At 51.7% G+C, this 27,890-nt stretch overlaps 9 protein-coding genes across 9 annotated transcripts; 5 read left to right on the forward strand and 4 right to left on the reverse strand.

Moving 5' to 3' along the window:
- The first annotated feature begins 1,369 nt into the window (after nt 1-1,369).
- F4812DRAFT_256297 (general substrate transporter) lies at nt 1,370-3,833 on the forward strand. Its single transcript, XM_047930763.1, has 5 exons — nt 1,370-1,794; nt 1,872-2,699; nt 2,841-3,224; nt 3,281-3,420; nt 3,491-3,833. Exons 1-5 carry the CDS (start codon nt 1,587-1,589, stop codon nt 3,650-3,652), a joined length of 1,722 nt encoding a protein of 573 aa, XP_047785581.1. The 5' UTR covers nt 1,370-1,586; the 3' UTR covers nt 3,653-3,833.
- On the reverse strand, nt 3,780-8,346 carry F4812DRAFT_447675 (DNA mismatch repair protein Msh6). Its single transcript, XM_047935777.1, has 5 exons — nt 7,572-8,346; nt 7,452-7,502; nt 7,199-7,379; nt 4,749-7,138; nt 3,780-4,694 (listed from the first exon to the last, which is right to left on the reverse strand). Exons 1-5 carry the CDS (start codon nt 7,839-7,841, stop codon nt 4,014-4,016), a joined length of 3,573 nt encoding a protein of 1,190 aa, XP_047785582.1. The 5' UTR covers nt 7,842-8,346; the 3' UTR covers nt 3,780-4,013.
- Nucleotides 8,347-9,155: 809 nt separating this feature from the next.
- On the reverse strand, nt 9,156-10,913 carry F4812DRAFT_256557 (uncharacterized protein). Its single transcript, XM_047930765.1, has one exon. The coding sequence runs from the start codon at nt 10,777-10,779 to the stop codon at nt 9,646-9,648; it is 1,134 nt and encodes a 377-aa protein (XP_047785583.1). The 5' UTR covers nt 10,780-10,913; the 3' UTR covers nt 9,156-9,645.
- A 709-nt stretch (nt 10,914-11,622) lies between these two features.
- Nucleotides 11,623-14,825, forward strand: F4812DRAFT_447680 (MFS general substrate transporter). The gene is made up of 3 exons (XM_047935778.1): nt 11,623-13,179; nt 13,295-14,436; nt 14,488-14,825. The coding sequence occupies exons 1-3, from the start codon at nt 12,315-12,317 to the stop codon at nt 14,503-14,505; spliced, it is 2,025 nt and encodes a 674-aa protein (XP_047785584.1). The 5' UTR covers nt 11,623-12,314; the 3' UTR covers nt 14,506-14,825.
- A 3-nt stretch (nt 14,826-14,828) lies between these two features.
- F4812DRAFT_256560 (DUF757-domain-containing protein) lies at nt 14,829-15,823 on the forward strand. The gene is made up of 4 exons (XM_047930766.1): nt 14,829-15,116; nt 15,178-15,202; nt 15,277-15,561; nt 15,624-15,823. Exons 1-4 carry the CDS (start codon nt 15,042-15,044, stop codon nt 15,719-15,721), a joined length of 483 nt encoding a protein of 160 aa, XP_047785585.1. The 5' UTR covers nt 14,829-15,041; the 3' UTR covers nt 15,722-15,823.
- A 389-nt stretch (nt 15,824-16,212) lies between these two features.
- F4812DRAFT_256594 (P-loop containing nucleoside triphosphate hydrolase protein) lies at nt 16,213-21,490 on the forward strand. Its single transcript, XM_047930768.1, has 3 exons — nt 16,213-16,935; nt 17,046-17,706; nt 17,846-21,490. The coding sequence occupies exons 1-3, from the start codon at nt 16,433-16,435 to the stop codon at nt 21,191-21,193; spliced, it is 4,512 nt and encodes a 1,503-aa protein (XP_047785586.1). The 5' UTR covers nt 16,213-16,432; the 3' UTR covers nt 21,194-21,490.
- F4812DRAFT_447690 (glycoside hydrolase family 61 protein) lies at nt 21,247-23,069 on the reverse strand. The gene is made up of 6 exons (XM_047935779.1): nt 22,938-23,069; nt 22,315-22,743; nt 21,704-22,263; nt 21,602-21,651; nt 21,509-21,543; nt 21,247-21,457 (listed from the first exon to the last, which is right to left on the reverse strand). Exons 2-6 carry the CDS (start codon nt 22,416-22,418, stop codon nt 21,427-21,429), a joined length of 780 nt encoding a protein of 259 aa, XP_047785587.1. The 5' UTR covers nt 22,419-22,743; nt 22,938-23,069; the 3' UTR covers nt 21,247-21,426.
- On the forward strand, nt 22,926-24,935 carry F4812DRAFT_447694 (carbohydrate esterase family 15 protein). The gene has a single exon (XM_047935780.1). It carries the CDS (start codon nt 23,592-23,594, stop codon nt 24,780-24,782), a length of 1,191 nt encoding a protein of 396 aa, XP_047785588.1. The 5' UTR covers nt 22,926-23,591; the 3' UTR covers nt 24,783-24,935.
- F4812DRAFT_256565 (NAD(P)-binding protein) lies at nt 24,885-26,094 on the reverse strand. Its single transcript, XM_047930767.1, has 3 exons — nt 25,969-26,094; nt 25,499-25,918; nt 24,885-25,430 (listed from the first exon to the last, which is right to left on the reverse strand). Exons 1-3 carry the CDS (start codon nt 26,002-26,004, stop codon nt 24,987-24,989), a joined length of 900 nt encoding a protein of 299 aa, XP_047785589.1. The 5' UTR covers nt 26,005-26,094; the 3' UTR covers nt 24,885-24,986.
- Between the last annotated feature and the right edge of the window lie 1,796 nt (nt 26,095-27,890).

Consider the following 27,890-nt stretch of genomic DNA (forward strand, 5'->3'; position numbering starts at 1 on the left):
AAACGGCGTGATAGCTCGTCTATACTAGACCACCTTGGTCGCCTGCGGGTCGACGGCGCGCAGAAGAGCACATGTGTCCACGGTAGTAGAAAACCCGTCTCTCGGCCTCGCGTGCCATGCTGGCGGAAGAAATATTAGGCGCAAACCTAGCCATGATTGGATATCTGAGCACCGCTGCTGAGACGGCGGCACATCCTCCCGAAGAGGACCGCTTGACAAGCGCCTGATCTGCGTTGCAGCCCTATCAGCAAACACGTTTATCTTTGCGGACTGCCATCCCCTGCCGTAGGTCGGATCGCGTCTACCGTTCTGATATGGTACCATCCGGGCCGAGGGCCAACGCCCAGCCGCTGCGAAGGCCATTGAACCTTGAGCTTAGTGAGCTGGGCATCCCATATATCTAAACTATATCTCATGTACTTACTGGAATTTACGAGAGCGGATTGGCTTTATCGCAGGGACAAGTCGGGGGAAGTTAACCTCGTCGTTCATAGCCCTTAGGTAAACTTATCGTCAGAAGGACGGATTAATTTCATGGCAGAAAAAAGCATATCTGAGTCGGATATAAAGACTGGCAAGATAAAGACTGGTAAGCTGACCCGAACGTACCTACAGTCAGCCTGCAGTCGTCTCAAGACTACCGCGTAGCATCATTTATGATGAGGATCTGTTAGGTCTCCTATGTCATTTCAAGTTCCATCCGATCTCTGTCCCTCTCGCTGTTGTAGAATGCCAGTCATCGTGGAGCCTATGACGATCAATGGAAACTAAACGAGACATGCTGCGCTAGATATACTAACTGAACTGTCCATCGGCCGACCTCACGTTTAACGAGACGATCCTCCGTCTGGGGTAATTCAGGCTAAATTCTAACCCCGGTCAGGCCGGCCATCTTTGATTCGATGGAGGAGCAGGTCCAGTCAGCCTGTTCGTAACATTACCCCGAGATACCCCATGATATCTCGCCTCTCCAAGAACTTTTCGAGACTACCGTGTATGGCCTCCTATCTAGATCGTGGGGAGAGAAGCTTGATTCGAACATGTCTATCAACTCGAGGAGAGACAGCTCCGCGGCGTTATTTCTCAAAGTTTAACCTACGGTCTCGTAAACTTGCCAACGACGAAAAATACTCTTTAAGCCACAGTCTGTAGGTCACGATCTACCTAGGTTAGAGGTAGGTAGGAAACACAACGACATAACGCGTGTTTCTCTCACCAATCAGCCAGGATCTCGGCTCTAGCTCGGTACCCCAAGCTTACCTACCTACCTATTTATCCCTTATCCCGGTAATATCTCAGCGGGGTCCCCAGAGTCTTCACTCCGGATCCTAGGCGTCGGGTCGAAGGTTATTCTGTAGCCCAATGTCACATTTCCGGTGCGTTCATGGTATTATTTATACCGGGACGCCCCCTCAGGCACCGCCGAGACACCTTGTCGTCTAAGCCGCGTGCTGGTGTCCTGGATTGCCACCTCGATCTCGAAATTCACCCTCTGAGAGGTATCCTTCGCCTGGGAGATCAAGACCAACCTAGGTACCTACCTATGCAAGAATAATACCCCTTAGGCACATCTGCGTTCGATCATAATGGTCGCGGGGGCCGATTCTGGGGCCGCCGCGTACGATGCGGCCCTCAAACGCCGCCAGGAGATGATGGGCGCGTCCGGTCCCACGGCTCTGGTCAAAAACTTCAAGGTGTTCAGGATCGCGCTGTTCGCTTGCATCGGCGGTATCCTGTACGGTTACAACCAGGGCATGTTCTCGGGCCTTCTCGCCATGCCCGCTTTCAAGTCTCGTAAGTGAAGGCCTGCCGTTGATCGATTTCGCCATCTGGTTTTTGGTGACGACAATATGGCTAATCAGACGGTAAAGACATGGGCGAATACGACCCCTTCGACGACTCGGAAGATCAGACAAAGAAGGGATGGCTCACAGCTATCCTCGAGCTCGGTGCTTGGGTTGGCACGCTGCTATCCGGATTCATCGCCGAGGCCATCTCGCGAAAATACGGAGTCTTGGTAGCAGTAACGGTCTTTGTTGTCGGAGTCGTCATCCAGGCTACGGCGCAGTCCGGCGGACCTAACGTAATTCTCGGGGGCCGCTTCGTTACGGGTATGGGCGTCGGTTCCTTAGCTACCATCGTGCCTATATACAACTCCGAGGTTGCGCCCCCGGAGATTCGAGGCGCGCTGGTCGCCCTCCAGCAGCTGGCTATCACCTTTGGCATCATGGTCAGCTTCTGGATAGACTACGGAACCAACTACATCGGCGGCACAACCCTCGGCTCCCAGAAAGACGCCGCGTGGCTTGTACCGATCTGCTTGCAGCTCTTCCCCGCCGTAATCCTCTTCGCGGGGATGATTTTTATGCCCTTTTCCCCGCGCTGGCTCGTCCACCACGGCCGCGAGGACGAGGCTCGCAAAATTCTAGCCAGCCTGCGCGGCCTCGCTGCCGACCACGAACTCGTCGAGCTCGAATTCCTCGAGATCAAGGCCCAGTCGCAGTTCGAGAAGCGCACCGTGGCCGAACACTTTCCCCAGCTGAGAGAGCAGACGGCCTGGAATACCTTCAAGCTCCAGTTCGTAGCCATCAAGTCCCTGTTCCAGACGAGAGCGATGATCAAGCGCGTCGTGGTCGCCACCGTCACCATGTTCTTCCAGCAGTGGACAGGTATCAACGCCGTTCTGTACTATGCTCCCAGTAAGACCCCCTATCCCCTATAACCCCTGAATCCCCTCGATCCCCTCAATACCCTCGATCCCCTATACCCCCTTTATCCCCTTAACCCCCTTAATCCATACCATAACTATTGATAAATTATTCTTACGCTCCAGATAACAGGCATATTCACTTCCCTGGGCATGAGCAGCACCACCACGAGTCTGCTGGCGACCGGCGTCGTCGGCATTGCCATGTTCATCTTTACCGTCCCTGCCGTGCTCTACATCGACCGCGTCGGAAGAAAGCCCGTCCTAACCATCGGCGCCATCGGCATGGCTACCTGCCACATAATCATAGCCGTGATCGTCGCGAAGAACGCAGACCGGTGGGCTAGTCAAGCCGCCGCCGGCTGGGCTGCCGCTGCTATGGTCTGGCTCTTTGTCATCCATTTCGGATACTCCTGGGGCCCGTGCTCGTGGATCATCGTCGCCGAGATCTGGCCGCTTAGCTCCCGCCCCTACGGGACTTCCCTCGGCGCCTCGAGTAATTGGATGAACAATTTCAGTATGTCCGAAGCTTTTTGGCCTGCTCTCGGAGATTTTATGCTAACCCGTCTCCAGTTGTCGGCCAGGTCACGCCCATCATGCTGAGCAGGATCGGGTATGGCACCTACATCCTCTTCGGCCTCTTGACGTTCATGGGAGCTGGGTTTATCTGGTTCTTCGTGCCGGAGACCAAGCGGTTGACGTTGGAGGAGATGGTGAGTACTGACAGAGCCAACAACAAACCCGTTTGTGCCGCGAGATTCTAACGTGATGAATTCGTCGCAGGACGTCATATTCGGTTCCGAGGGGACAGCGCAGGCTGACTTCGAACGCATGGAAGAGATAAACAGGGAAATTGGGCTCACGGCGATGCTTCACGGTCTAACCGGCACCGCAAGCAACGTCGACATGATGCACGAGAGGAAGGACAAGCTTGAAGATAGCTAGAATGTTTGTCTTGGTTTGTCTTGGTTATGCCTTGGTTATGGTCGTAGACATTGATATGGTAAATCATCACGCCTAGTTTGAAATTCGGAATAAGCCTCTGCGTGAGACCCTTGATTAAAATCTTCAAATCTAAAAAATATTAAGTCTTATTACCGAGAGCTAGCTTCGTGATCGTTTCTCTCTTAAGCTCATCCACATCTCGAGCAACCTACCTACACAGCAAAATGCAGCCCAGAGAGTAAATTTCTGCGGAAATGCTCCACGAAATATGCTAGGGACCTGACAGCTATGATACAATGAAATATTTGAAATATTACGCCCAAGAAGCAGCAATAGTGGCAACAGCGGCAGCGGCAGCACTTTAGAGCGCCTCGATCGCCTTCGCCAGCACGTCCATACTCTTCAGGCCAACATCTTGGCTCTTCTCTTCGTCCAGCAGCGCGGCGACGTCGCTCAGGATGCCCAAAGGTATATAGCAGCCTTCGCGCGCGCGCTCTAAACTCTCCTTGAGCCTGCTGGTGTGCTCCCATTCTCTGGCGGCCACCTCGGCCCTCTCGATAACGCGGCTGGAAATCCCGCACATGGCCGCGCAATGCATGCCGAAGCTCCCCTCCGCTACGCCGTCCTCGAGCTTGTACAGGAAGGTAACCCGCCGCTGCTTCTCGTCCACGTGGATCTGCATGCGCTTCGCTCTGATCTCGGGATGGTTTTCGAACTCGGTCGCCAGCGAGTGGTAATGCGTCGCGAAGAAGCCGATGCATCCTATATGCGTAGCTACGTGGTGGAGAACCGCCTGAGCCACCGCGACTCCGTCGTAGCTGGACGTGCCGCGGCCGAGCTCGTCTAGGATCACCAAGGATCGGGGCGTCGCTTCCGACAGGATCTTCTTCGTCTCCGACAGCTCGATGAAGAACGTGGATTGCGCCGCGAAGATATTATCGTTGGCCCCGAGCCGCGACATGATACGATCGCAGGGGGTGAGCTTGGCTGAGGTCGCCGGTACGTAGCAGCCGATCTGTGCCATGATCACCGCGATACAAGACTGCGCGAGGGGGTTAGGATCAAGTCTAGCAACGATAGGGGGCCGGGAACTTACCATTCGCAGGATTGTAGACTTGCCGGCGGCGTTCGCGCCCGTCAGGAGGTCGATCTTGGCCGAATTACCGCCTAGAACGATGTCGTTGGGAATGAAGTCGTCAACCGTGTTGAGCATACAAGGATGGCGTAGCTCCTCAAACTCCACGACGCTGCGCTCCTCGTCGACAAAGACGGGACGGCAGCTGGGCTCGCCCAGAGAGGAAGACGCCTTGGCAAGGCAAAGCAGGCAGTCGAGCTGGGATGTGATGCGGATGGCTTGCAGCCAGGTATCGTAATCGACGTCGAATCGCTGGAAGAGGCGCAGCGCCACCTCTCGAACAAGTTGAGAGTGAGTCTCCTCGGCCTCCTGAAGCTGCCGCACAAGGTCGATCAGCTCCTTAAAGTAGTAGCGCTTAACGCTCGAAGTAGCAGACATCTGCTGCCAGCTCTTGGGAACCTTGACCGCTTTGGGCACCTCGATCTGGTACACTTCCTTGCCCACGTCGGCGAACCTGAGAGATTTGTTCTTCAGCTCAGCCTTCTTCTCGCTGAGGAGCTTTTGGAGATCATCCTTGATCTCCAGGATCCTGTCGTGGCTCTGGTCAAAATCCTCCTCGATCCCGCGCCCCGGAACGAGAATTTTCTCCTCCCGGGCCTTCTTGCGGTCGAAAGCCGACTTCCAATACGACAAAGGCTCACTCAGGTTCGGCATAGACGAGACGAGGCGGCCGATCAGGCTCTGCCCGCTGCCGAAACCGTCCAGGAGGTTCGTCGCGGACTCGATCTGCTCGAAACCCTCCAGGACTCTGACAAAGTCCTCAGGACGGCACGCGCCGGCGTGAATCCGCGAGATAAGCCGCTCCAGATCAGGTATCCGAGTCATCCGCGACGATAGCTGCTCTCTGACAGCCGCGTCGGCGTTGAGCATATCGACCGCGTCCAACCGCTCGTTGATCTTCTCGATATTACACAACGGGTGACATACCCATTGGCGGAAAAGCCGTTTACCGAAAGGCGTGACGCAGCGGTTCAGCAGCGCGAACAACGTCCCGTCCGATCCTCCGTTCACAGAGTTGGCAAAGATCTCGAGGTTGATGAGGGTCTGACCGTCGAGAATCAGCGTGCCGTTCTTATGGATAGGGCTGTACCAGGTGAAATTGCCTTGGGATAGGAGGCCCCTTTCGATCTTGAGAACTTTGAGATATTGAACGAGAGCGCCGAGGGCAGACATCAATAGGTCCTTGTCTCTGGCCTCGGCTAACGCGCTAGGCCAACGCTCCTCCGCCCCTTCGGCCTCGGCAAAGTAGCCGTTGCAGTCGAGCTCCCTCCGGGTCAGGTCGGCTTCCCAGAACTCGCCGCCGGACTTGAAATAGTTCCAGATGGTCGTGGGAGAGGTGTTGTTCTTGAGGATACGCAGCGCCTTGGTCGAGATCTGGGACTTTTCGAGGAGCAGCTCCCGAGGACTCGTCTGCGCGACCAGCGTCTCGAACTTGGTCAGGTCCACGTCGTCCTCAAACTCGGATACGAAAAACTGGCCCGTGGCAGCGTCCACAAAAGCGACACCAAACGCGGGGTGGTCATCGACAATGGACTCCTTGATAGCCACGCAGTAGGTTGCTATGTCGTCCTGAAGCATGCTGCCGTCGACAAGCGTGCCGCCGGTCAAGATGCAGGCCAGCTCCCGCCGGATGATCTTGTCCTGCTTCTTGGCTTTGACGTCTACCCTCTCTCGCATCTCCTTGCCCAGTGCGGTCTCCATCTGGTCGACCCGCGCAACCTTGTAGCCCTTCGCTATGAACTGGTTAACCCACATATCTAGCGAGCTCTCGGGAACGCCGACCATGCGCATGTTGACGCGGTCGGTAAGCTTGAGATCGAAGAGCTGATGGCCGATCGTGGCGTCGTTCTCGTAGAGCTCGTAGAACTTGCCCTTTTTAAAGAAGACCACCGTGTCCCACAGCTTCTGCTTGATTTCCCAATACTGCTTCTCGAAGGCCGAAAAGCTGTTCCAAGCTGAGGGCGGGACGTACACGGTCGCGGGATCATAATCCGGGTGGCCCGGAGGATTGCGGTTTATGTCCTTAATATCGGCGAGCCACGGATAGCGCTCTTCGGGTTCTCGGGTGTGAGCCTTCTGCTTTGCCGAAGAGGGCTTGCGCGCAGGTTGCGAAGCCGCTCTCGGTTTCAACGGTTCGACATGATCCGGATCGTAACGCCACTGCTGAGCAGTCGACATGGGCGGCATGTCCTCCGGCATGTCCTCATCACCGTCCTTTTCCGCTTGCTCGTCTTCCTCCGGCTCGGGAGAAGCATGGGTTCGCTTTCGCGCGCTCTGAGGTTTCGAGGCTCGCTTTCGTTTCCTGGGCGGCACATCCGAGTCGTCAGAAGCTACCCAATCGACCATCTCATCTGCGACGGGGTTATCATGTTAGCCATGTCGGAGCGAATCATACCGAGACGTAACTTTACCATCTTCATCCGCAGCCACATCTTTATCCGCAGCCGCATCTTTCCCTTCCTCATAATCATCCTCCTCGTCTACGACTCTGGATTTCTGGCGGCTGCGGCGGCGAACCTGGGAGGCCTTCATGCTTGCAAAAACGTCCTCGTCATCATCGGAAGATTCGGCATAGTTGACCGTCTTTCTGACCTATAAGGTAGGTAGGTATGAGCAGAGATAAAGAGGAAACAAGAGGGGATGGGGGGAGGGGGATTGCGCTACCTTGCGTGTCGGGCTGCTATCCACGCCAGCTCGGGCGGATAGGGGTTGTTGCTTGATAGCGTGTCAGCAGAGACTAATAAGTCAGGACGAGTAGGTCAGGACGAGTGATTGCTGGGTTACCTTTACGGTGGCAGCAGAGCCGAGGTTTTCCTGCGAGCTGGAGGGCTCCAAGGCATCGCTGCTAGGAACGGGTGCGACGGCGGAAGGCTTTCTGTTGGACCTCGTCGTCTCTTTGAGGCAAGACGGAGTTGGTGACGAGTTTAGGGCCGGGGAGGCTTTGGCAAAGAAGCCGAGGATTGTCTGCTGCTTTCCAGAAGCCGCCGAGGGGGTCGAGCTGGGTTTCTTGGATGTCGAAGGTGTCTTTCTAGCCGGGGTGCGAGAGTCGCCCATCTCGATGGCTCGATCTTCGCGGCGGTAGAAAACTAGGTCTAAAGTAGGAGAGGACTGCGGCGCCGAGGGAGGATATAAATCGAAATTCGGATCAATTGAAAGGGGGACGCGGATCACAGGGGTAGCGACTAGGAATTTGAGAAATTGAGCTGGAACAACGTCGCTAGGACTTGAACTCTCGAATAAACGGTATAGAAAGGTCGTCTGCTGGCACGATATCTGTTCGATGTTGAGTTGTTGAGTTGATGAGTTTAACTGATAGGAGGTGGTTTCCCTAATCGTATCGTGTACACAATCGAATTTTAATTAAAAGCTGTAAGGTCAACGACCTTTTTTTTTAAAAAAAAAAAAAGGAAGAAAAAGGAAGAAAAAGGTCAAGAGGAGTGCAATACGCGATTTGGCGCATCTAAAATAAAAAAGGGCAGAGTGATTATTTCGTTACTTTGCGAATTGCCACTTGATATTCTTCGTTGATATTTTGGGGGATACTTAATCTTCCTTATCAACAGAAAACGCGACTTGCCCAAAGCTTCCGGCATGATACGCGTCGCGTGTTGCTTTTCAATTAAAAAAGGTACAAAATACGTGCTCTACCTAGAGATGCATTTGGCATTATACGCTTAGCGTATAATGCCGTATAATAGAAGTATTATGCGCATAACGAAATACGGATACCTAATTATCCGGTACGTTGATATTAAAAAAGGTTACGTATATTTTATTAATTATATATATTAATTATAATTTTTTTATTTTATTAATTACTGTATAAAAAGATATTACATTATTAATTAACTTTAAATAATTTTTTTTTAAACATTATTAATACATTAATTTTACCCCTATTATTATTATTTTACTTGTTTATTGCTTTTACCATACGTACGTACTTACTAACAATATAATAATATTATAAATTCGTATTATTAATAATTATTAACGTAATTACGTAATATATTAAAAATATTATATAATTTCGTAACGCGTTTAATATTAAAAAATTAATTTTATTAAAAAGCACGAAACGCAAAATTTAATTTAATTTCTTTTTCATTATAATATATTATAAATTAATTAAACAATATATTATTAAAATACATATGTTATTTTAAGTGTGTATATGTACCGCTAACCCGTGTGGACCGCTGACCCGTGGTTTACGTTATATCATAAAATACATTACATTTATATGGGAGTTACAGCAAAATCTTATGTATCGGGTAAATTTCGGATCGAATCCCTAATCTTGCCCGTTTCCTTACGGCCGGTACTAGGTAATGCTGTCTACGTATACTCGACATCGCACCCCTTTAGGGTGCTGCGCTTTAATTTTTCGCTCAGGTCTGTTCGGGAAGTAGCTTGAATGGCCAGTTTTTGTCATTGCTTTAAGCACAAGCCATTCAACACTGCCTTTTGATACGTCATTGGAAATTCTTATCCTAGGAGTTGGTCTGTGAAGCACTGTAAGTTACAGGTATACACGCTACAACCTTAGCTTATTCCCGAGGTCCTGAGGTCGTTCTTTTAGGTCAGGTTAGGGACTTGCAACTATCACGATGCGCCAGGTCAACATCAATAAACTAAGAGACAACCTCATATCAAGCAAGAAAATAAGAAAAAAAAAGTTAGGTTAGGTTAGGTAGATAATAAATTGACCGATACTCTAGATATATTACGAAATGTGCTAATTCAAATTCATCGTCACCGCCTCCCTATATATACACTGCTTATGAACTTTACCCGTTCGCTTCCAGTCCCACCGTTGCTCTCAGGAGAAGCTGTCCTGTCGCCGTAGATCCCATCCTTAGATCTTATCCGCCTTAGATTGTCCCGAATGGAGGAGATAGTCATCCGCAGCCACCTCCGGCGCCGCGTGAGGCCCAGCAAGGTGGAAAGGTTGAAGAGTGAGACGTCTACCGTCAGCTACCACGTCCGTCTTGAACTCGGGCTCGATACACTCCACGGTAATGCGCGCGTTGTAATCAAACGTCGCCATCAGCACCCACGCGTTGATGCCCGCCATCTCTATCCGGTACTCGTACGGGTTAACCCACTGCGAGAGGCTCCAGAGCCGCCCGTTCGAAAGGTCCATCTCGATCCCCGTCGCCGCGTCCAGGTAGTAGTTTAGTATGCAAGACAGCACCTCCTTGGTGGCCGCGAAGCACCGCTCCCCGCTCGTTGCTTCGCCCAGCGGCATGGGGGCGGACCGTCCGTCCACGAATACCAACCTATCCGTCTTGAAGCCCGCGCGATCGAAGAAATTCTTTACCTGCCGCTCTAGCCTCGCCGCGCGCCCCGATATCAGGAAATGCGCTCCCTGGCCATCTGCTTGAGCCTCGCGGCGCGGATCATATATCGTAGCGATCAAGGCGTTGTCGAAGTAATCAGGATAGTCCGTCGAGGCGTCGGCGTACCAGACTAGCAGGACATAGTCGAAACCCCACTCGTCCTCGACCCAGAGAGGCCACAGACCCCACGGCTTCGACTTGAACTCGCTGTATACGTCCTCGCCTCTCTGCTTCGTCTGTTGCTCCGTCTGCCGGAATATCGCCTCCTGGTGGCTCTCGTTTTGGGACCACAGAGCCGGCCCGTTCGGAGGATACACGTTGACTTCGCCCTTGACGAAATCGGGAGCGCACTTCCACAGGTGATCTGTCGCGACGTCCATAGCGCACAGGGAGATCGGGGCGTCGCCGGCAAGCTGAAGGCTGCTGAGCCCGTACGTAGCCCGGTAAGCCTGGTCGATGTAGCTCGGGTACGGCACGTTCCTATTCGACCTCCTGTCTTCGGTTACGGGTTGAAAAGTACCGTCCGTCACCGTCCAGCCCGAATACATCCGCAGCTTGTAATCGCTCGCCGAAGCGACCGGCCTGGCGAGCAGCGAGGTGGCCCTCGCGGCAGGCTTCCAATATTCGGATTGAGGTTTCGTTGCGGCCATCTTGATTATGGTGGGTGTCTCAGATTAGGTCTAGGTAGTTACAGCTTACAATAGTCAAGTAGACGAAGACTAGACGAAGACTGTGTGAAGGCTAGATGAAGTTTACGTAGTTTGCCCAGGGCGAATGGCGGACAGCAAGAATAACAACTATAGCAGTTTTCGATGGCTATGTCGTTACGGATCGCGGGATGCGCCAACTTTTAGGCACGCGTTGGAATAATGGACAGGCGTACACGTTCCTTATGTCAGAGTCTTGCGGGGACTGAATTCAGTCCGATCCCTTTGTTGTGCGCGAAGTTCGAGTAGACACCGCGAGACAATTAGCTCGAGCTTCCTTGTTCTTCATGATGATTCCGGCTAGGCCCAATTGCAGATCGGGAATTTGGACAATGGCGCGTCCGACTGCTTTCATCACCTCAAAAGACCTGTGCGTGATAAAGCACCACCTCGCTTCTGGTAAGGTACATGAACTCGGTAGATGCATTGTCTTAATGAACAAGCAACTTGGCTACAGGTAGGTAGGTATCTAAATCTTATACGTATACCTACCAGACTACCTAGGTAGGTACCTAGGTAGTCTTGAAGAGTTACGTATAGTCTTGGAGGCCACAACGCATGAGCATCTTAAGGTCATCACCTAGGCTAGAAGTTCTTGACAGTTCCAAGATATCCGAGACGAGACTCGTGACCCGGATTTCTTCCCGGGTTGTCAGCTTTTCAGTCTGAATTTGTAATGATAGATATAAAGGAGGTGAAGAAACTACCTAGGTACCTTAGGTAGGTATTGACAAGGCTATTCTAAATTTCCACGAGCCTCAACTCATACCTAGTGATAGCTACCTAGGTAGGTATGTTGGCGATTAAGTAGGTCGTAAGGATTACACCACAGGTTCAATCAGCCAAGTCCGTACTGTATCCGCGGAGCCCGCCACCGCTGCATGAACTAAATCCAAGTATCCACAAGGCCGTCGCGGGAATAACCGGAAATGTAAATCTACCAAAGCTGGGCCTCTTCTAATTCCCGAGAGTTTGGACGACCTAATCGCGCGCGCGACCCTTCGGTCTAATACCCGATCCCGTCACTTGCGAGACTCCCTTCAAGTTGGCAATGATCCTCGTCTGGCAACCGCCTCGCGCTATGCTAAGACCTTAGACGATATCGCTGCCGTGCCACGCCTCCATCGCCGAACATAAGCGAAGGTTACATTTTTCCCACACCGATTCTGTGACTTATCTGTGATGAGTACCTAGGTAGATAGCTATTTAAAGTTAAACGGCGAGCTTCACTGTTTTGTGAGGTTAGAAACTAGTCCGCACTTCGGTCCGGGGCCCGTGAATTTTATCTGGTTTTTGATTCCTTCTGGCAATTTTTATATCGGCATATCAACCTTCTCACCAAGCCTCGAGTGGAATTCCCCGTTGCAATAATTAAATAGCTAGCTAGAATCTTGCTTCTGAGCTCGGAGTACATGATTTACAAACTGCTTGATTTACAAACTGCTTAGAATCTAGATAGAACTTGACACCTCGGGAGGATGGACACGAAGATCAACGCCGGCACCTCAACAACCGCCGCAGCTGATAGACCAAGCGATCACCCGTCTCTCGGCGCCGGAACATCCGAGAAGCATGATATTTCGACAGCGCCCTTACCACCTACGGCTCTGGATCGTTCCATCTCGAAAACCGAAGAGCCAGGACCGATAGACCAAGACGAGGTAGCTCACGATATACCACCGCTGGACGTCGCCAGCCCTATATCATACGTGTGCCTGACGTTCGACACGCCGTTGCCATCTCCAAATACGGACGGACGGCAGCTAGGACGCGGAGACCTTCCCGCATGTCCCGACCTTTCATCCTATGCCGATCCGCTGAAGTGGCCGCCGGCCCGCAAGGGGGTCATGGTGGCTATATCCTGCATGGCCACCTGCTTCACAGCATACGCGGCGGGCGCGTATTCCGAATCTGCGGATTTGATCGCCGCGGAATTCAACACAACGCGCGAGAACGCTCTGGTCGGCGTCACTACCTTTTGTATCGGCTTCGCTATTGCTCCCATGGTCTTGGCCCCCTTTTCCGAGATCAATGGGCGCTACCCCATCTTCGCCGTCGCCGGTGTCGTGTTTGTCGTCTTCCAGGCCGTCTGCGGCGTGGTCACGAACTTGGCAGGCATGCTGGTCGCCCGGTTCCTCAAGGGCGTCGGCGGGAGTGTGTTCAGCACGATGGTGGGTGGCGTAATCGCCGACATGTACGAGAAGGAGGACCGAAACACGCCGATGGCACTTTTCAGCGGCGCCGTCTTGGTGGGCACCGGCCTAGGACCGCTCGTAGCTGCGGTCATGGTTCAACGATGGGGGGACGAAGATCGGAAGTGGAAGTGGGTATTTTGGCATCAGGGTAAGTCGAAGATTCCGGCCGCAGACCTCTCTCCCGCTACTAAATACGTTAACAGGCGGTTATGTCTAAGCCGAGTAACGTGCGATAGCTAGAAGCTAACATCCTAGCCCCGTAGTTATCATAGATTTCGTCTTGATGGTTGCCGTCGTGGCTTTTTTCAAAGAGAGCCGCGGCTCGGTGCTCCTTTCGAGGAAGGCGAAAGTCTTGAATAAGTGGTATGAACAGCTCGAGGACAAGGGCGCATTCGGAGTTTATATATCGGAGCCAAATGGCGATTCGGATATCTTGTCGAGATCTGCGGCGACCAAGGACCTCAACACGTCAGCGGCAGAGAAACGTCAGAAAAAATCAGACTCCGCGTTCAAATCTAACCGGGACGGAGACCGAGGGCCGAGGCGAATCAGATGGGTCGTGAGAGAAGATGAGCAGCGGGCATCCCTAGCTACGATGATAACCGTGTCGCTTTTTAGGCCTTTCATGTTCCTCTTTACGGAGCCCATCGTATTTTTCTTCTCTCTTTGGGTGTCTTTCGCCTGGGCCATCCTCTACCTGACTTTTGGGTCCATACCGTTGGTGTTCCAGAGGCAGTACGACTTTAGCATCGAGCAGTCCGGTTTCGTCTTCGTCGCTATGATCGTAGGCTCTATACTCGCGACGATCCTCGGTATATACCAAGAAGGAATGCTCAAACATCCCAAGTGGCGTTCGGGATCGAGATCGGGATCGGAAAGCTCGGAGGCGGACAGCTCAGAAACCGGCTCGGAAGACAGCTCGGAAGACAGCTCGGGAGATGGCTTGGAGGATGGTATTACGGGTACGGGGCTCTGGGCTTTTGTGCGACGGAAATTTCCGGCCCAGTCGCCAGAATCGCGGCTGTACTTCACCTGCTTCACGTCGGTGCTGCTGCCGGCAGGTCTCTACCTATTTGGATTCGCCTCTCAGCCGTCGATCCACTGGATGGTTCCTACGTTTGCGATATTCCTCGCGACTATGGGAATCTTTTACGTCTACCTGGCTACGTTTAACTATCTAGCGGATATCTACCAAGCCTACGCGTCCTCGGCGCTGGCCGCGCAGTCCTTCTGCCGCAACGTGCTCGGCGGGGCGTTTCCTCTCGTCACGGGGCCCCTGATTCGAAATCTCGACGAAGACGCGATGGGCGGGCTGCTGGGAGGAATTGCTACGGTGCTGACGATCGTGCCGTGGGCGCTGGTTCTGTTCGGAGGTAGAATTCGGGGCCGGAGCTCCTTTGCTATCGTGAGATCCCCGGCTCGTTCTTAGTCTTGTGGAATCGCTAACGGTAAACAGGCGCTCGAGCAGAAGTGAAGAGCTAACGTCAAGGATACATGTCGGCCTTGTATGACTTACCAGCTTTAACGAGAAGGATGTGCTAAGCTTGCTAAGCTTAAGAAACGAAACTCGGATATATTGATGCGCTCAATATTCGTAGTAATCGTGGTTGAAAATTGACTCGTCAAGTTTTGGAGTGTTCCCCATCCGATTTTTGTATGGGAAACTCTGGTATGAAAGCTTTAGTTCGTTCAAATACCTACCTAGGTACCTATATGTAGACCTAAAGATATTTTATCATTTCTATCGATAGAGCTATTTCAGAGTGACAAGTCTGAGTGTTAGTGTAAAGGGAGGGCGGCGGATAATTCTGGACCATTACTGTGCTCTGACGGCATTCTGCATAAGTAAACCCCACTATACCCCGCGATAGAAGCTGCTTTTGGCCGACAAAAGATTATTTTGCAACTTAGCTGTTTACCTACCACCTAATACACCTAGGCTACCTGGTATTTTGTCGCAAATCGGCATTCCGCACCTAAATATCCCTCACGATCAACTACGATTCCATCATGGACGAAATCACCAAGATGTCCGGACCTGTTCCGAACAACTTCGATGCGGACAACGCAGATAACTTGGAGGATGTACGTTTTTGATTTGCGAATATTTAGCCCGTTTGATAGCTAACCCGGCCGCGAGTAACAGATCGAGAAGCAGTTTGCGGTCAAAGGTTTGCGCGGGGAACAGAACTACTCACAATACAATATTCTAACTACAATATTCTAACCTTCCTCACGAGCGCAGCGGTCCAGCATCTCGAGACGTACTGGGCCATCCTGCAAAAGGTCAAAGGCTCCTCGTTGCGACTCACGAAGATGGACGACGAAATATACGAGCACCTCAAAGCCGACTTCCCCGAGTTCGACCCCGCCGCTACCATCGACGAAGAAGAGATGAAGAGCAAGTCGGGCAAGGAGCGGTGGCGCAAATTCATGATGGCCTACGAGAAGAAGATCGACGACTACAACTTTGGCACCATGCTACGAACGAGCCCCGACGTAGAATACGAGCAGGACACAACGATATTCGGTATTACGATAGTCTCCTTGTAGATCGTAGGTAGAAAAGATCGCTAATTCGGCCTGCTTTAGTTCCGAGGATGCAATTCTACGCGGTCGAGATAGCAAGGAACAGGGCCGGCCTTAACGATTGGATCTACGAGAAGGCTCAAAAGGAGGGCAAGCAGTAAGGTAAAACATGTAAAAATAAGGAGAAATTTCGGTCTCTCGCTACATCCCACGACCGCTGCATCCCACGATCGCTGCATCCCACGACTGCTATACGAGGACAAGAAGCGGCGGAGATGGAATCGAGCGGGAGCAGCGCGTCTGAACAGGACCAGAACCTGATGTAATAATACGCGGATAGAAACGTAAATGGACAAATGTACAAATGGCTTTGAGCCACCTCGAATTCCTAAGGCGATATCGTATCCAGGTGAACCATGAAAGTTGGGCATCCGACACGGTAGCGGTTATGGTAACGCCCGTCGCGTTTGATGCAGAACAGGACTACTTCGAGAGATGTTTTATTCAAGTTAAAAAAGGAAAAAAAAAAAAACAAAAAACAAAAAAGAGAAAAGAAAAAAAGAAAAACAGATTAGAACTCGTAGGTATCCCTTTTCAGTCTCCTGGCTTGTAGGTACCCCCGACTTCGACACCTTGCGCGCCGCTACAAAGCAAGAAACAAAGAGTCACGTCACTGGGACGACCAGCGCGCAAAACGTCCAGCAAGCAAAGGTAGCTGGGTGAAGACCTCAGCGAAATCCAAGTGAAAATCCAATTATAGCCTTCTCACCGGAGCCTCTGGGCTGTCTTCTACACACTTGTGTACCTATTCTTGTCAACAACTTACAGGACCGTCGAAGCGCCACACAACACAGCGGGATCCTCTGCCCGCCATGTCCCGAAAGAACACAAAGCCCAGGGAGGGATCTAGCTCCCGAGAAGACCACGGCAGAGCGTCTAACCATGCGCGACCCGTAGGAATCGATCTGCAGCGTTCGCAGCCCCCTTCCTTCAGGCATCTTTTCGCCTTCGCAAGTTGGCGCCACAGCGGAATATTGGCTGCGGGCCTGGTCGCGTCGCTGCTCGTCGGAGCCATGAGAGCCGCTTCTGCCATCCTCATAGGGAGGATCTTCGCCGTTGTCGCCGATTTCGGTTTGGGGCGATTGGACGGGCCGGGCGCATATGCTGAGGTCTCGTCCTGGTGCGTTATCTTGACGCTGGTCGGGGGAGCGGCCGTTATTGTCAATTTTGCCTTTATGTTTCTCTGGTCCGTCTTCAGCGAGATACAAGCCAGAAACATCCGCCGCGGAGTATTCGGCGCCTTGCTCACCAAGGACATCGGCTGGTTCGATCGTCAGGAAGAAGGGATACCTAGTTTGCTGGTGAAAATCCAAACGTAAGTTAGGTACCTAACCTACTGCCTTTTTTCTCCTTCCCCCCCTTTTTTGTCCCTTTCTTTCTTCAGGGGCGGCCGCGTAACTCGCTAACCAGGTGTCTACGTAACAGTCAGATCAGAGAGCTTCAAGTAGCGTCTTCTGCAACTCTCGGGTCTATCGTAGCGGAGATCGCCACGTCCGTTGCCAACCTCATCGTCGCCTTTTACGGCTCGTGGAAACTCACGCTCGTGCTCCTCGCTACGGTCCCCGCCATCGTATTGTTTCCTGCTTGGCTGAGCGGCAAGCTGAACCGGGCTATACAGGCACAGAAGCAAGATATAGGACGAGCAGCCAAGCACGCGATATCAGCCTTGACCGCCGTGGACATCGTCAAAACCTTCAACGCCGTGGACCACGAAGTCTGGCAGTATCTCCAAGCGATCCGAAGATCCATGGACTCCTATCTCGCGCTGGCTAGGACGAGCGCGTGGCAAATCAGCTATATACGGCTATGGCTGGACGGGATATTCGTGCTGGGATTTTACTACGGCGCCGTCCTGGTAAACCAAGGGCTCAACCCGGGGAGCGTCGTGACGGCTTTCTACGCGGCCCTCGGCGCTCTGCAGGCCATCTACACCATCGCGCCCGTGTATGTCTCCCTGGCAAGGGGGATGGCCGCCGGTCAGGAACTTGATTCGATAGCTCACAACATCGAAGGCGGACGAAGGATATATCAAATGATGGGCAGCTATCGCCCGATCGACTGTGCTGGGAAAATTGAAATTAACGACGTGAGTTATCCTCGTACCATCCCGCCTTTTCCCCCCTCCCTTTTCCCTCATTTTTTCTCTTCTTCTTCTCCTCCTCCTCCTCCTTCTTCTTCTTCTTCCTTTTTTTCCTTTCCTCTTTCAACCTGACAGCGCTCTCTAGGTTAGCTTTGCGTACCCATCAAATCCGACCCAGCAAGTCCTCAGCAGATGCTCCTTTGCCTTCGATCGGGACCAGCTATATTTTATCATCGGGCGTAGCGGCTCGGGGAAAAGCACCTTGGGTAATCTTCTAGCGAAGTTTTACGAGCCTCTCAGCGGTAATATATTGATAGACGGCCACGCGCTCAAGACCTTGGACTCCGAGTGGGTAAGGCACAATGTCACCCTCATTCAGCAGTCGAGCGTCCTCTTCAACGATACCATTTATGCCAACGTGGCCATGGGCCACAGAACCCCTCACGAAGTATCTAGGAGAGGAGTCGAAGCCGCGTGCAAGGCGGCTCTGCTACAGTCCATGCTGATAGAGCTTCCCAACGGCTTGGATACCTACGTAGGGACCGGCGGCATCAGCCTGAGCGGCGGCCAAAAGCAACGATTAGCGGTAGCGAGAGCAAGGATACGCGATCCGCCGGTCCTCATACTCGACGAAGTTACAAGCGGGCTCGACCCGACAAATCGAGGCCTTCTTATGGACGGGATCAGACAATGGCGACGAGGAAAGACGACCATCATCATCACCCACGAAGTAGCGCAGATAGATAGCGAAGATTACGCCTACGTCATGGAGGACGCGCGAGTCGTACAGGCGGGCTTCCGTCGGGATCTGCAGAGGCAGAAAGACGGTATGTTTGCTACTTTGGCGTCTTCGGCATCAAGCGACGAAGTTGGGTTAGATCAGAAAACTACCGCGAACGAACCGAGAAACAACAAGCCAAGCGCTGCGGTCGGCCCGTTGGCCCCTAAGACGGCCGCGTCGCAGGACCTTACTTCTCCGGGCTACGTTTGGCCTTTTGGAGGCCCGGACGCTATCCATATCCATAGGGGGAGCATGACGCCAGACCTAGGAGCCTCGGTCATCCAGGCTCAGCTGTTTCGTATCAGGAAAGAAGAAAAGGAGTCTACCCGATGGAGCGTCTTGGATACTCCCGGAACGCTTCTAGGAACGCCCCTAGGAACGCTCAATCCCTCACGCAGAATGCTCTCGACCCTGTGGTGGCCTGATCAGTACCATCTCTTTCATAGCGAGTCGAACCAGAAAAGGCCTCTCAGCAGAAATAGCATACTGCACCTCCAAGAACTGGGAAACACGGTGAGGAAAACCCGCAGCCTTGCTGGTAAGAACCGGCGGCGCGTCCCAACGATCACCGCCGAAGATAATTCCGGGACTCGCGGCAGCGATAAGCCTCAGACGTTATCCTTATGGGCTATCTACAAGACGGTCTGGCCGCGGTTGGCCACGAAGGAGAGGATGTTCCTCATCGTGGGATTCCTCACATGCATCGTACTGGCGGGCTTGGTCCCGGCTTTTTCAGTCTTATTCGCAAACCTCCTGGCGGTCCTCTTTTCGAGCGGAGACAAGATGGCCGCCGGGCAGAAATGGGCGTTGTGCCTCTTGGCCGTCGCCTGCACAAGAGCAGCGGCAACGTACCTCAACCAATATTTAATGCAGAGAGCGGGACAGGCTTGGGTAAACTCCCTGCGTATCAGAGCGCTGAATAGGGCGTTGCGACAGCCCAGATCGTGGTTTGACGATCCGGCGAATTCTGCCGTGAGGATCAACGAGTGCATGGACAGATACGCGGAGGAGATGAGAAACCTCGTCGGGCGCTTCGCCCCGCAGCTCTTGCTGGTTGTCATCATGGTCCTCAGCACGATTGCGTGGGCGCTGGTCATCTCGTGGCGGCTCACGCTAGTAAGCCTCGCCAGCGCGCCAGTCTTCATCGCTGCCACTCAAGGCCACTCCTTCGTATCGGAAAAATGGGAAAATTTATGCCTCCAAGCCGCGGATGACACCAGCGCGGTGTCAACGGAAACCTTTGTAAACATACGCGTCGTTCGAGCGTTAACGCTGGAGCAGCTCTTCTCGGACAAGCACGAAAAGTCCATCCGTAAAGCATTCGATCTAGGAGTCGAAAAATCCGTATGGACGGCCATCCCGTACGCTTGTTCGCAGTCCATGGTCTGGTTTATCTTCGCGCTGACCTTCTGGTACGCTATGAAGCTGCTCACGACTGATGGAGGAGTCACGGTTCCTGCTATCCTCCAGGTGGTAAACCTATTAGTCCTAGGTGTCACGACCGCTTTCGGCATACTGAGTTCCATAACCGGAGTTTCCGCCGCGCAAGCCACCGCCTCTCGCCTGATACACTATGCCTACTTACCCCTCGACACCTCCCACGAGTCCAGAGGCAAGATCCTCCTCGTGAATCCCTTCCCCATCAAGATGGAGGGTCTCTCCTTTACCTACCCGTTGAGGAGGCGTACCGTACTTCGAAACCTCACCCTCCAATTCGACGCCGGCGTTTCCACAGCCATCGTCGGGCCTTCCGGCTGCGGTAAGAGCACCATCGCATCCGTAATCCTAGGCCTCTACGAACCCGACAGATCCGGAGGGAGACGAAATAGCACGGACGAAAAACGACTAACCTTCGCTTCCACACCAGCCGCGCTGCTCAACCTCGCCGGCCTACGAAGCCATATGGGCTACGTTCCGCAAACCCCCGTCCTCTTCCCCGGCACGCTGGCCGAGAATATCGCTTACGGCCTAGCGGAAGATTCGCCGTTGTACACCCCCGAGAATATCCAGAGGGCGGCTAAGCAAGCAGGCATCCATAACTTCATCCGCACCTCTGCGGCAGGTTACGACACGGTCGTCGGGGACGGGGGACAGGCTCTCAGCGGCGGCCAAGCGCAGCGAGTCTGCATCGCGAGGGCTCTGGCGCGCCGGCCCAAGATTCTCCTATTAGACGAGCCTACGAGCGCGCTGGATGCGGTCAGCGCTAGAGACGTGCGACATACGATAGAGTCGCTTATGCAGCCTACGAGAAAGCTTAGCGTCTCCGACGGGAGGCGACAAGAGCTTTCTGTTATCGTTGTCACTCACAGCAAGGAAATGATGCGCCTGGCAGATCGAATCGTCGTGATAGACCAAGGCAGCGCGGTAGAGTCCGGTTCTTACGACGAGCTGCTGGCAAGGAATGGCAAGTTTGCAGAGCTGTTGAGCGGTGGGCTCTGGCTTGGAGAGAACGTAGAAGATGATGATAATTCGAAAGCATCGAAAGCACCGCAAGAAGCGAAGGAGGATAGGCGGGTGGTCACAAGCGATCTTCCGCTACGCAACGCGGGCGAGCCAGACTTGAACTACCATACTACCACGCCGAAGTGGGTTGGCTTGAGAGATACGCAATGGACAAAAGATCGGGGTCCGTCTACGGGGATTTCCAGCCCTCTCACGAGTCCGTTTGGCGCGTCCCGAAGAAAAGAGCGAAAGGACGGCAGCTGGGGCTAATTCGCGAGCTTATCAATGCCTGTTTTGTAGATGGAGGAAGCATAGGTGTTAATAGTATTAATAGTATTTATTCCCTAATCAGTCTCCTTGAATCTCACTGCCCGTCGAAGAAGCTGCCAGTAAATATCCCATAAGCAAACCTCTGCTAGGTACGCGCGACCGTATAGTATCGGACACGTCGTACTTGGACGAGGCGAGCTTCAAGAGCAAGGTATCTAACAGTCCTAACAGTCCTAACAGTTCTGGCAGTACTTATTTACGAACCTGCAGAAGGTCAGCGTTTTTATCTGTAAAGTTTCGTACCTAAATACTCACCCGTCCCATACCGGCGGACCGGGAATCGTGTAGTTCTATCGTCGGTTAGATTCAGCACCAAGAAATTAAACGTCCATATAAGCCTGCACGTACCGTTTGTCCCTTTATCTCGTCAGAGTAGATGTTAATCCTGATGGAAGGGTCTGGTCCTGTCAGTTACTAGTTAGATACCTCCAGTACAACGCTCATACGTACCATCTTCCTTGTAAGCCCCTGGAAATCTGGCGAAGTACTCGGGCGACGGCATCGCGCTCCCCGTCCCGGTGATATTCAGATGGGCGCATTCGGGGTAGAACTGCGGCTTGTCCTCTATATGAATGCTCAGGATTTCGTGCCTTATAACGTAGAGTCCCGGTTTGATGGTCGATGGAATAGCAACGGGCCATAGGTCCGGAGATCCGTCCCAGTTCTGGAACTGCTTTTGATACCAGACACCTTCCACGATATTGCCCTCCACCAGACCCGCCTCCCAAATCTTGAAGAAGTCGAGCTGATTCACGTCCACGTTCTCGCAAGACTCCCCGCAGTCGGCTAGCCACACGGACATGGGCCCGTACGGATGTAGCCAATACCAGTAAACCGCAGTGATGTTGTCTCCGGCAGCAACGGGAATGTAAGACGGCGGCGCGGTAGCCGGGTTGTTACAGGCCAGGCCGGTATCGTTTACGAAGAATATCGGGTCGATGCTCGCCCATATCCTCTGAACCATCCAAGGCTTGCCCTGCTGGTCCTCCAACGGATCGTCCGGGCTGTACCTATATTTATACTTAGCCTCTCTATCCGCCATAAAGAATATCGATCCGCACCCTCTGTACCAAGCATCTCCGACGGTGTAGTTAGCAAGCCCGCCGTGAGCGGCTACGGAGCTCGTAAGAAGCGCTATCGCGCCTAAGAGGATACGGCTGGCCATAGCGCAATATGCGGTACTCTAACGTTGAGGGTGCGACGATGCTAGCCGCCTAAAGAGACATTATCGACGAAGGAAGTTCGAGAATCTACCATACAACTACCGGCTGCCAAGAACCTGGGGAAGCTTGCCGCCTCTACTCCAAGTATTTGAACCATCTTGGATGCAGGGCCAGATCGCGGGCAGGTTTGAGCACGCCCAAGAGCGCAGGGGCGCGACGCTTTTAACCACGTGTGGTAATTCGGAGCGTTAAACAAGCGGCAGGATGTAACCTCGCCTCCGGCTATTTCAAAGGCTATTACCTGCGGACCTTGGGTCTTTACGATTGCTAAGAATAGGAACCGCCTAATTAGCCACGTTCCAACCCTCTAAAGGCCCCTAAGCTATGTCTCGCCACTTGAGGCCGGAGGTGAGAAACTGAAAAGGGGCATAGGGCCTATGCGCGATCTGATCCCGCGGACTTTGCTATTGCTTTATCTCTTACACTGATTAAATTGGACGAAGATGAGATTCATAACTCACCGAGTAGGATTGAGCATGTCCTTTCTAAATTTTGCTTTCTCTTCCTGTTTTTTTCTTCTTCTTTTTTTCCCTCTTTCCCACCCCTTTTTTTCTCCCCCTTTTTTCTATTTTATTTATTTCCTTTTCAACCAGGTTGACGGCCGTAGCAATATACCTAAGCGATAGTCCAAAACCTTTCGCTCTTATAACTACTTAGGTACTGATATTAACTACTCGATGCTACACCAACGATATTAGCCATATTAGCCAATCTCCCCACATTTGGATATGCGGAGTATCCTGTGCCAACGCTCGCCCCTCAGCATCCCCAAATTGCGAAGCGGATCTCGGCGCAAGGGCTGCTGTCTCGCCACCCGCGGTCCAGAGGGTTAGACGCGCCATCGTGGTCAAACAGCCAGATGTAGAGGGTGCCTCCCGGCGTCTCGAATTGGATAGAGCCTCCTGACCACCTATCAGCCCGAAAATGGGCGACCTCAAGCTACTCTAGTTCAGGCACGCAGAAATCAGCCGGAAATGGATGATGCCGCTAGACATCGCTAACAGCCGGGCCTGGCGACATATAAGAATCGTCTCTACCCCCCCAAACGGACGTTTACCAACTAACGAAACCGCACCTTTCCAGCTCCCCTTAATTCCTAACAAACAGCGCCCAAGATGATGCGCCGTCTGACCTCCGCCCTGCTGCTGGGCTCCGCGGCCACAGCCCTGCCGTTCGCCGAAATCTACGAGCGTCAGAACACGAGCGACTGCGCTGTCAAGAGCAGCTACCCGACCGTGGACTTCGCCAAGCTGCCAGACCCCTTTACCTTCGAGGACGGGAAGAAGGTCGCAAGCAAGGCCGACTGGGCATGCCGTCAGCAGGAGATCAGCAAGCTCCTCCAGCAGTACGAGCTGGGAGATTATCCTCCTCCCCCCGACAAGGTTGAAGCCTCCCTCTCGGGAAGTACCATGTCCGTCAAGGTCACCGTCGGCTCCAAGTCCGTCACGATCAGCACCTCCATCAGGAAGCCCAGCAGCTCTCCCGGCCCCGCCATCATCACCATCGGCGGTTCCTCCCTGCCCATCCCCGGCACCGTAGGTACCATCGGCTTCAACAACGACCAGTTCGCCTCCCAGGCTTCCGGCCAATCCCGAGGCCAGGGCGCTTTCTACACACTCTTCGGAAACACCCACTCCGCCGGCGCTCTTACCGCGTGGGCCTGGGGAGTCGACCGCGTCATCGACGGCCTCGAGCAGCTCGGCGCGGATAAGACCGGAATCGACCCCAAGAGGCTCGGAACTACGGGCTGCTCTCGCAACGGAAAGGGAGCCTTCGTGGTCGGTGCTCTCGCTAACCGCATCGCCCTGACCCTCCCGCAAGAATCCGGCTCCGGCGGCGCGGCCTGCTGGCGCATTTCCGACTCGGAGCACAGCAAGGGCAAGAACATCCAGACCGCCGGCGAGATCGTAGGCGAGAACGTCTGGTTCAGCAAGAACCTAAACCAGTACACCTCCAAGACCAGCAGCATGCCCGAGGACCACCACTTCCTAGCCGCCCTCGTCGCCCCTCGCGGCCTGCTCGCCTTCGAGAACGACATCGACTGGCTCGGCCCCGTCAGCACGACCGGCTGCATGAAGGCCGGACGTCTCATCTACAAGGGCCTCGGCGTCCCCACCAACATGGGCTTCTCCCTCGTCGGCGGCCACAGCCACTGCATGTTCCCCTCTTCTCAGCAGGCCGAGCTTACCGCTTACATCAACTACTTCCTGCTCGCCGGCACCACCGCTCCTCCGGAGGTGGAGAAGAGCAGCGCCAACGTCGCCGTCACCGACTGGGCGCCGTGGCAGGTTCCCTCTCTCGTCTAGGGCAGTCACCTAGCCGGAGATGGCGGGTTCTCTCTTATGTAGGTAGCTCAGCTTGATACCGCTTGAAAGCGTCAGGCTGGACAGCTCTTGGTCCCGATTATCTAGTCGTATATTCACGCAAACGATAATAAAAAGCTGATGTTGGAAATTTTCCCCCCGCGTCTTAATTACAAGTGATCCGTACTTAGGTAACCTTAGGTATACTCAGCCGCGTAGCCACGCCTTGACGGTCGCTGCTAGATCTTCCTCTTGCAGCCCGAGCAGGCTAATCCCGCTCTTGTCTCCCAAGACTGCTAGACCAGCCCCGTCCGCGTAGATCCGCCAGCGCAGAAGGTAGGAGAAGGCGCTGTAATCACCCCTGCCCAGCTTTTCCTCCCCAATCTTCTCCTGCTCCTCCGTGCTAGCTTGCTCTACCGTCCATTTCTCCCCGGTCTCCTCTTCCGCGATCTTGAGGATCTGGTTTTGGGACGGGTTGAAGGAGGCGATCGAGAGGTATCGGTTAGCCGTCTTTTCCGGCTGGGATAGTATAGCGGCCACTGCCTTGCCTATGAAGGCCAGATTTGACGCCTGGACGGGTTCCTCGCCGGAGTCGTAAATGACGGCGGTCCTTGAATTTTTGTCGAACCCCACGGTGCCATATTTCAGTCCCTACATAGTTCATCAGTTCATCAGTTCATTAGTAGTTTAGCACTCGCGGTCATCACGTTGCAACCTACCCAATCGAAGAAGACTCCGCTGGAGACGCCAGTCCAAGAAAACCACGGGTTCTCCTGAGACTTGCCGATAATGTAATCGAGAGTCTTAACCTTGCCCTGGAGGATCTTTCCGATGGACGTCCCCTCTACGATCCTCGTGTTGATGCCGAACTCGGACGGAATAAACCGCTTGACCTTGGCGGCGACGGCAGCGTCCACCAGCGGGATCTGGCCGCCCACGGCTGCCGTCGCGATCGTAGATACCACCGCGTCCTGTCCCTGAAGCGCGGCGGTCAAAGATTCGACAGACTGATAATCGACCTTCTTGACCGCGACCTCCGAAGGGAAAGTTGCCGTCAACTCCTCGCGGGCGAACGCGGTAACTTTGAACCCGGCGTCGAGGAGCTCTCGAACGACCTCCTTTCCCAGGTTTCCCGAGGCCTGGCTAGATATTAGAAAAGTCGCGGGTTTCTGGAAACGTCCCTACTTACTCCAACGACCGATACGTTCTTCAGAGAATCTGCCATAGCTCGTGCGAAGGTTGTTACTGGGGAACGACTCGATTGGAACGACTGAGCGGCTTTTACATGGAGGTCGAGACAGACCAAGTGCCGGATGGCGCACGTATTTATGCTATAAGCCGGTAGCTCTGGCGGGGATCTAACGCATGACCTCAATTGCCTAAGTTATCGCAACGAGCGCGTGCTCGAGTATTCTGCCGCATAGTACTGGATAACGTTGAGCTCATACAAGATGGTTTAATCGTGATATTTTATTTAGTACCTAGGTAGATAACGTTATAGCTACCGAACTGAACTTCTTCACAAGCTGTAGGTATCCAGCCCGGTTGACGATGTAGACACAGAGCAGTTTTACATTCTAGCCAATGCCTTAGCCTAGCATGAAAAGCTACCTATCTAGGTATAATTATATCCGAGATGTTGAACTAATATAGCTCAAGCTAAGTGAAATGTTAATATTAGGTAGTGCTCTTTAAGACGAGGTTTTATGCAAAGACTAAAGAGACTTATCGGGGCCTTGACAGGTCTAAAACTACGAAAGTTGCCTGTGAGCAGCTCAAGCGTATATTACCAGACAAGATCGCTGTGGGAGTACATCCACATCAATCATAGGGCATTTTCACTAATAGTAATCACTATACTTTAGTAACCTTAATGCCTGAGGACCTTAAGGCACTAACTATAACCACTAGAGTTACCAAAACCTCTATATCACCACCCGTACTGGGGAACATCGCCTGTGATTCCCTAAATCCCCTGAAGCCATGCAATCTTGAATTGTTTCAACTGAATACGTTCCACACCAGACGCAACAACCAGATATATATACCACAAAAGCGAGCACAATACGTACCGCGCAGTACGTGATCTCGTAAATTTGTAATCCTCATAGTCAAATGGTAAAATGTGTACCTAAGAGGTAATCTTGGTAATCTCAGTAATCTCCCGTTCAAATTGGTGAAATCACATGTTTCTCATAATAAGTAAACACCTGTAAATACCTACGAATGCTTATAAATAGCTCTAATAGTACATTTTAATAAACCTAAATGTAAATTCCTTATAAAATATAAAATTAAAAATTACTATATTTTTTTTTATAATTTTTTTATATAATTTATTTAATTATAAAATATTTAAATTTAAATAAATATAATTTTTAACTTTTTTTTAATTTATTTATAATTATTATTTTTATTAATTTTTAAATTTAAATAAAATTTATTTTTTTATATAATAATAAATATATTATTCCTTTTTTTAATATTAGTAATAAAGCATTTTATTTTTAATAAAATGCTTACGTATTAATATTATATAATTATTATTTAGTTTATTTTTTTTTACAATTAATTTAATTACGAAATTAATTATTTAATAAAAAAAGTCTTTAAAAAGAAATTTATATTAACACGTGCTTATGTTAATTTAAATATATATTAACATATATATAAATTAATTTATATATATGTTAAAATGTATATATATTAATATATATTTATATTAATATATTATATATTTTTATAATAAATTAAAACCGAAATTATAATAATTTAAATTAAAAGTTATTTTATATGTTAAACCGTGTTATTATATATTATATTACCTCGTTTTTAAATTAATTAATATTTTTTTACTTAATGTTTTTTATTAAAATTAAAATTAATAATTAATTATAATAATTTATTATTATAATAATTTAACGTTATTATTAAGCTTTTTACATTTTATTTATTTTTTTAAATATAAATTAATTTAATTACTTTTTATTAATATTTTTATAATTTTATTAAATATGTTAGTTAGGGTTAGGGTTAGGGTTAGGGTTAGGGTTAGGGTTAGGGTTAGGGTTAGGGTTAGGGTTAGGGTTAGGGTTAGGGTTAGGGTTAGGG

The sequence above is a fragment of the Daldinia caldariorum genome, assembly GCF_022478825.1.
Source record: "Daldinia caldariorum strain CBS 122874 unplaced genomic scaffold F4812scaffold_29, whole genome shotgun sequence".
Lineage (NCBI taxonomy): Eukaryota > Fungi > Ascomycota > Sordariomycetes > Xylariales > Hypoxylaceae > Daldinia > Daldinia caldariorum.

Excerpts from the sequence above, each read along its gene's own strand:
- F4812DRAFT_256565 (XM_047930767.1), bottom strand. The coding sequence starts at position 26,004 with ATGGCAGATTCTCTGAAGAACGTATCGGTCGTTGGA. Across the intron at positions 25,919-25,968 it reads AGAACGTATCGGTCGTTGGA|GCCTCGGGAAACCTGGGAAA; the intron begins GTAAGTAGGGAC and ends ATATCTAGCCAG. Across the intron at positions 25,431-25,498 it reads GCGGAGTCTTCTTCGATTGG|GGACTGAAATATGGCACCGT; the intron begins GTAGGTTGCAAC and ends TGAACTATGTAG.
- F4812DRAFT_447694 (XM_047935780.1), top strand. The coding sequence starts at position 23,592 with ATGATGCGCCGTCTGACCTCCGCCCTGCTGCTGGGCTCCGCGGCCACA.
- F4812DRAFT_256557 (XM_047930765.1), bottom strand. The coding sequence starts at position 10,779 with ATGGCCGCAACGAAACCTCAATCCGAATATTGGAAGCCTGCCGCGAGG.
- F4812DRAFT_256297 (XM_047930763.1), top strand. The coding sequence starts at position 1,587 with ATGGTCGCGGGGGCCGATTCTGGGGCCGCCGCGTACGATGCGGCCCTC. Across the intron at positions 3,225-3,280 it reads TAATTGGATGAACAATTTCA|TTGTCGGCCAGGTCACGCCC; the intron begins GTATGTCCGAAG and ends ACCCGTCTCCAG. Across the intron at positions 3,421-3,490 it reads GGTTGACGTTGGAGGAGATG|GACGTCATATTCGGTTCCGA; the intron begins GTGAGTACTGAC and ends AATTCGTCGCAG.
- F4812DRAFT_447690 (XM_047935779.1), bottom strand. The coding sequence starts at position 22,418 with ATGGCCAGCCGTATCCTCTTAGGCGCGATAGCGCTTCTTACGAGCTCC. Across the intron at positions 21,652-21,703 it reads AGGGGCTTACAAGGAAGATG|ACCCTTCCATCAGGATTAAC; the intron begins GTACGTATGAGC and ends TGACAGGACCAG. Across the intron at positions 21,458-21,508 it reads GGTCCGCCGGTATGGGACGG|GTTCGTAAATAAGTACTGCC; the intron begins GTGAGTATTTAG and ends GACCTTCTGCAG.
- F4812DRAFT_447680 (XM_047935778.1), top strand. The coding sequence starts at position 12,315 with ATGGACACGAAGATCAACGCCGGCACCTCAACAACCGCCGCAGCTGAT. Across the intron at positions 13,180-13,294 it reads GTGGGTATTTTGGCATCAGG|TTATCATAGATTTCGTCTTG; the intron begins GTAAGTCGAAGA and ends CTAGCCCCGTAG.
- F4812DRAFT_256560 (XM_047930766.1), top strand. The coding sequence starts at position 15,042 with ATGGACGAAATCACCAAGATGTCCGGACCTGTTCCGAACAACTTCGAT. Across the intron at positions 15,117-15,177 it reads ACGCAGATAACTTGGAGGAT|ATCGAGAAGCAGTTTGCGGT; the intron begins GTACGTTTTTGA and ends CGCGAGTAACAG. Across the intron at positions 15,203-15,276 it reads GAAGCAGTTTGCGGTCAAAG|CGGTCCAGCATCTCGAGACG; the intron begins GTTTGCGCGGGG and ends TCACGAGCGCAG.
- F4812DRAFT_447675 (XM_047935777.1), bottom strand. The coding sequence starts at position 7,841 with ATGGGCGACTCTCGCACCCCGGCTAGAAAGACACCTTCGACATCCAAG. Across the intron at positions 7,380-7,451 it reads ATAGCAGCCCGACACGCAAG|GTCAGAAAGACGGTCAACTA; the intron begins GTAGCGCAATCC and ends CCTACCTTATAG. Across the intron at positions 7,139-7,198 it reads TGTGGCTGCGGATGAAGATG|ATGAGATGGTCGATTGGGTA; the intron begins GTAAAGTTACGT and ends ACCCCGTCGCAG.
- F4812DRAFT_256594 (XM_047930768.1), top strand. The coding sequence starts at position 16,433 with ATGTCCCGAAAGAACACAAAGCCCAGGGAGGGATCTAGCTCCCGAGAA. Across the intron at positions 16,936-17,045 it reads TTGCTGGTGAAAATCCAAAC|TCAGATCAGAGAGCTTCAAG; the intron begins GTAAGTTAGGTA and ends TCTACGTAACAG. Across the intron at positions 17,707-17,845 it reads GGAAAATTGAAATTAACGAC|GTTAGCTTTGCGTACCCATC; the intron begins GTGAGTTATCCT and ends AGCGCTCTCTAG.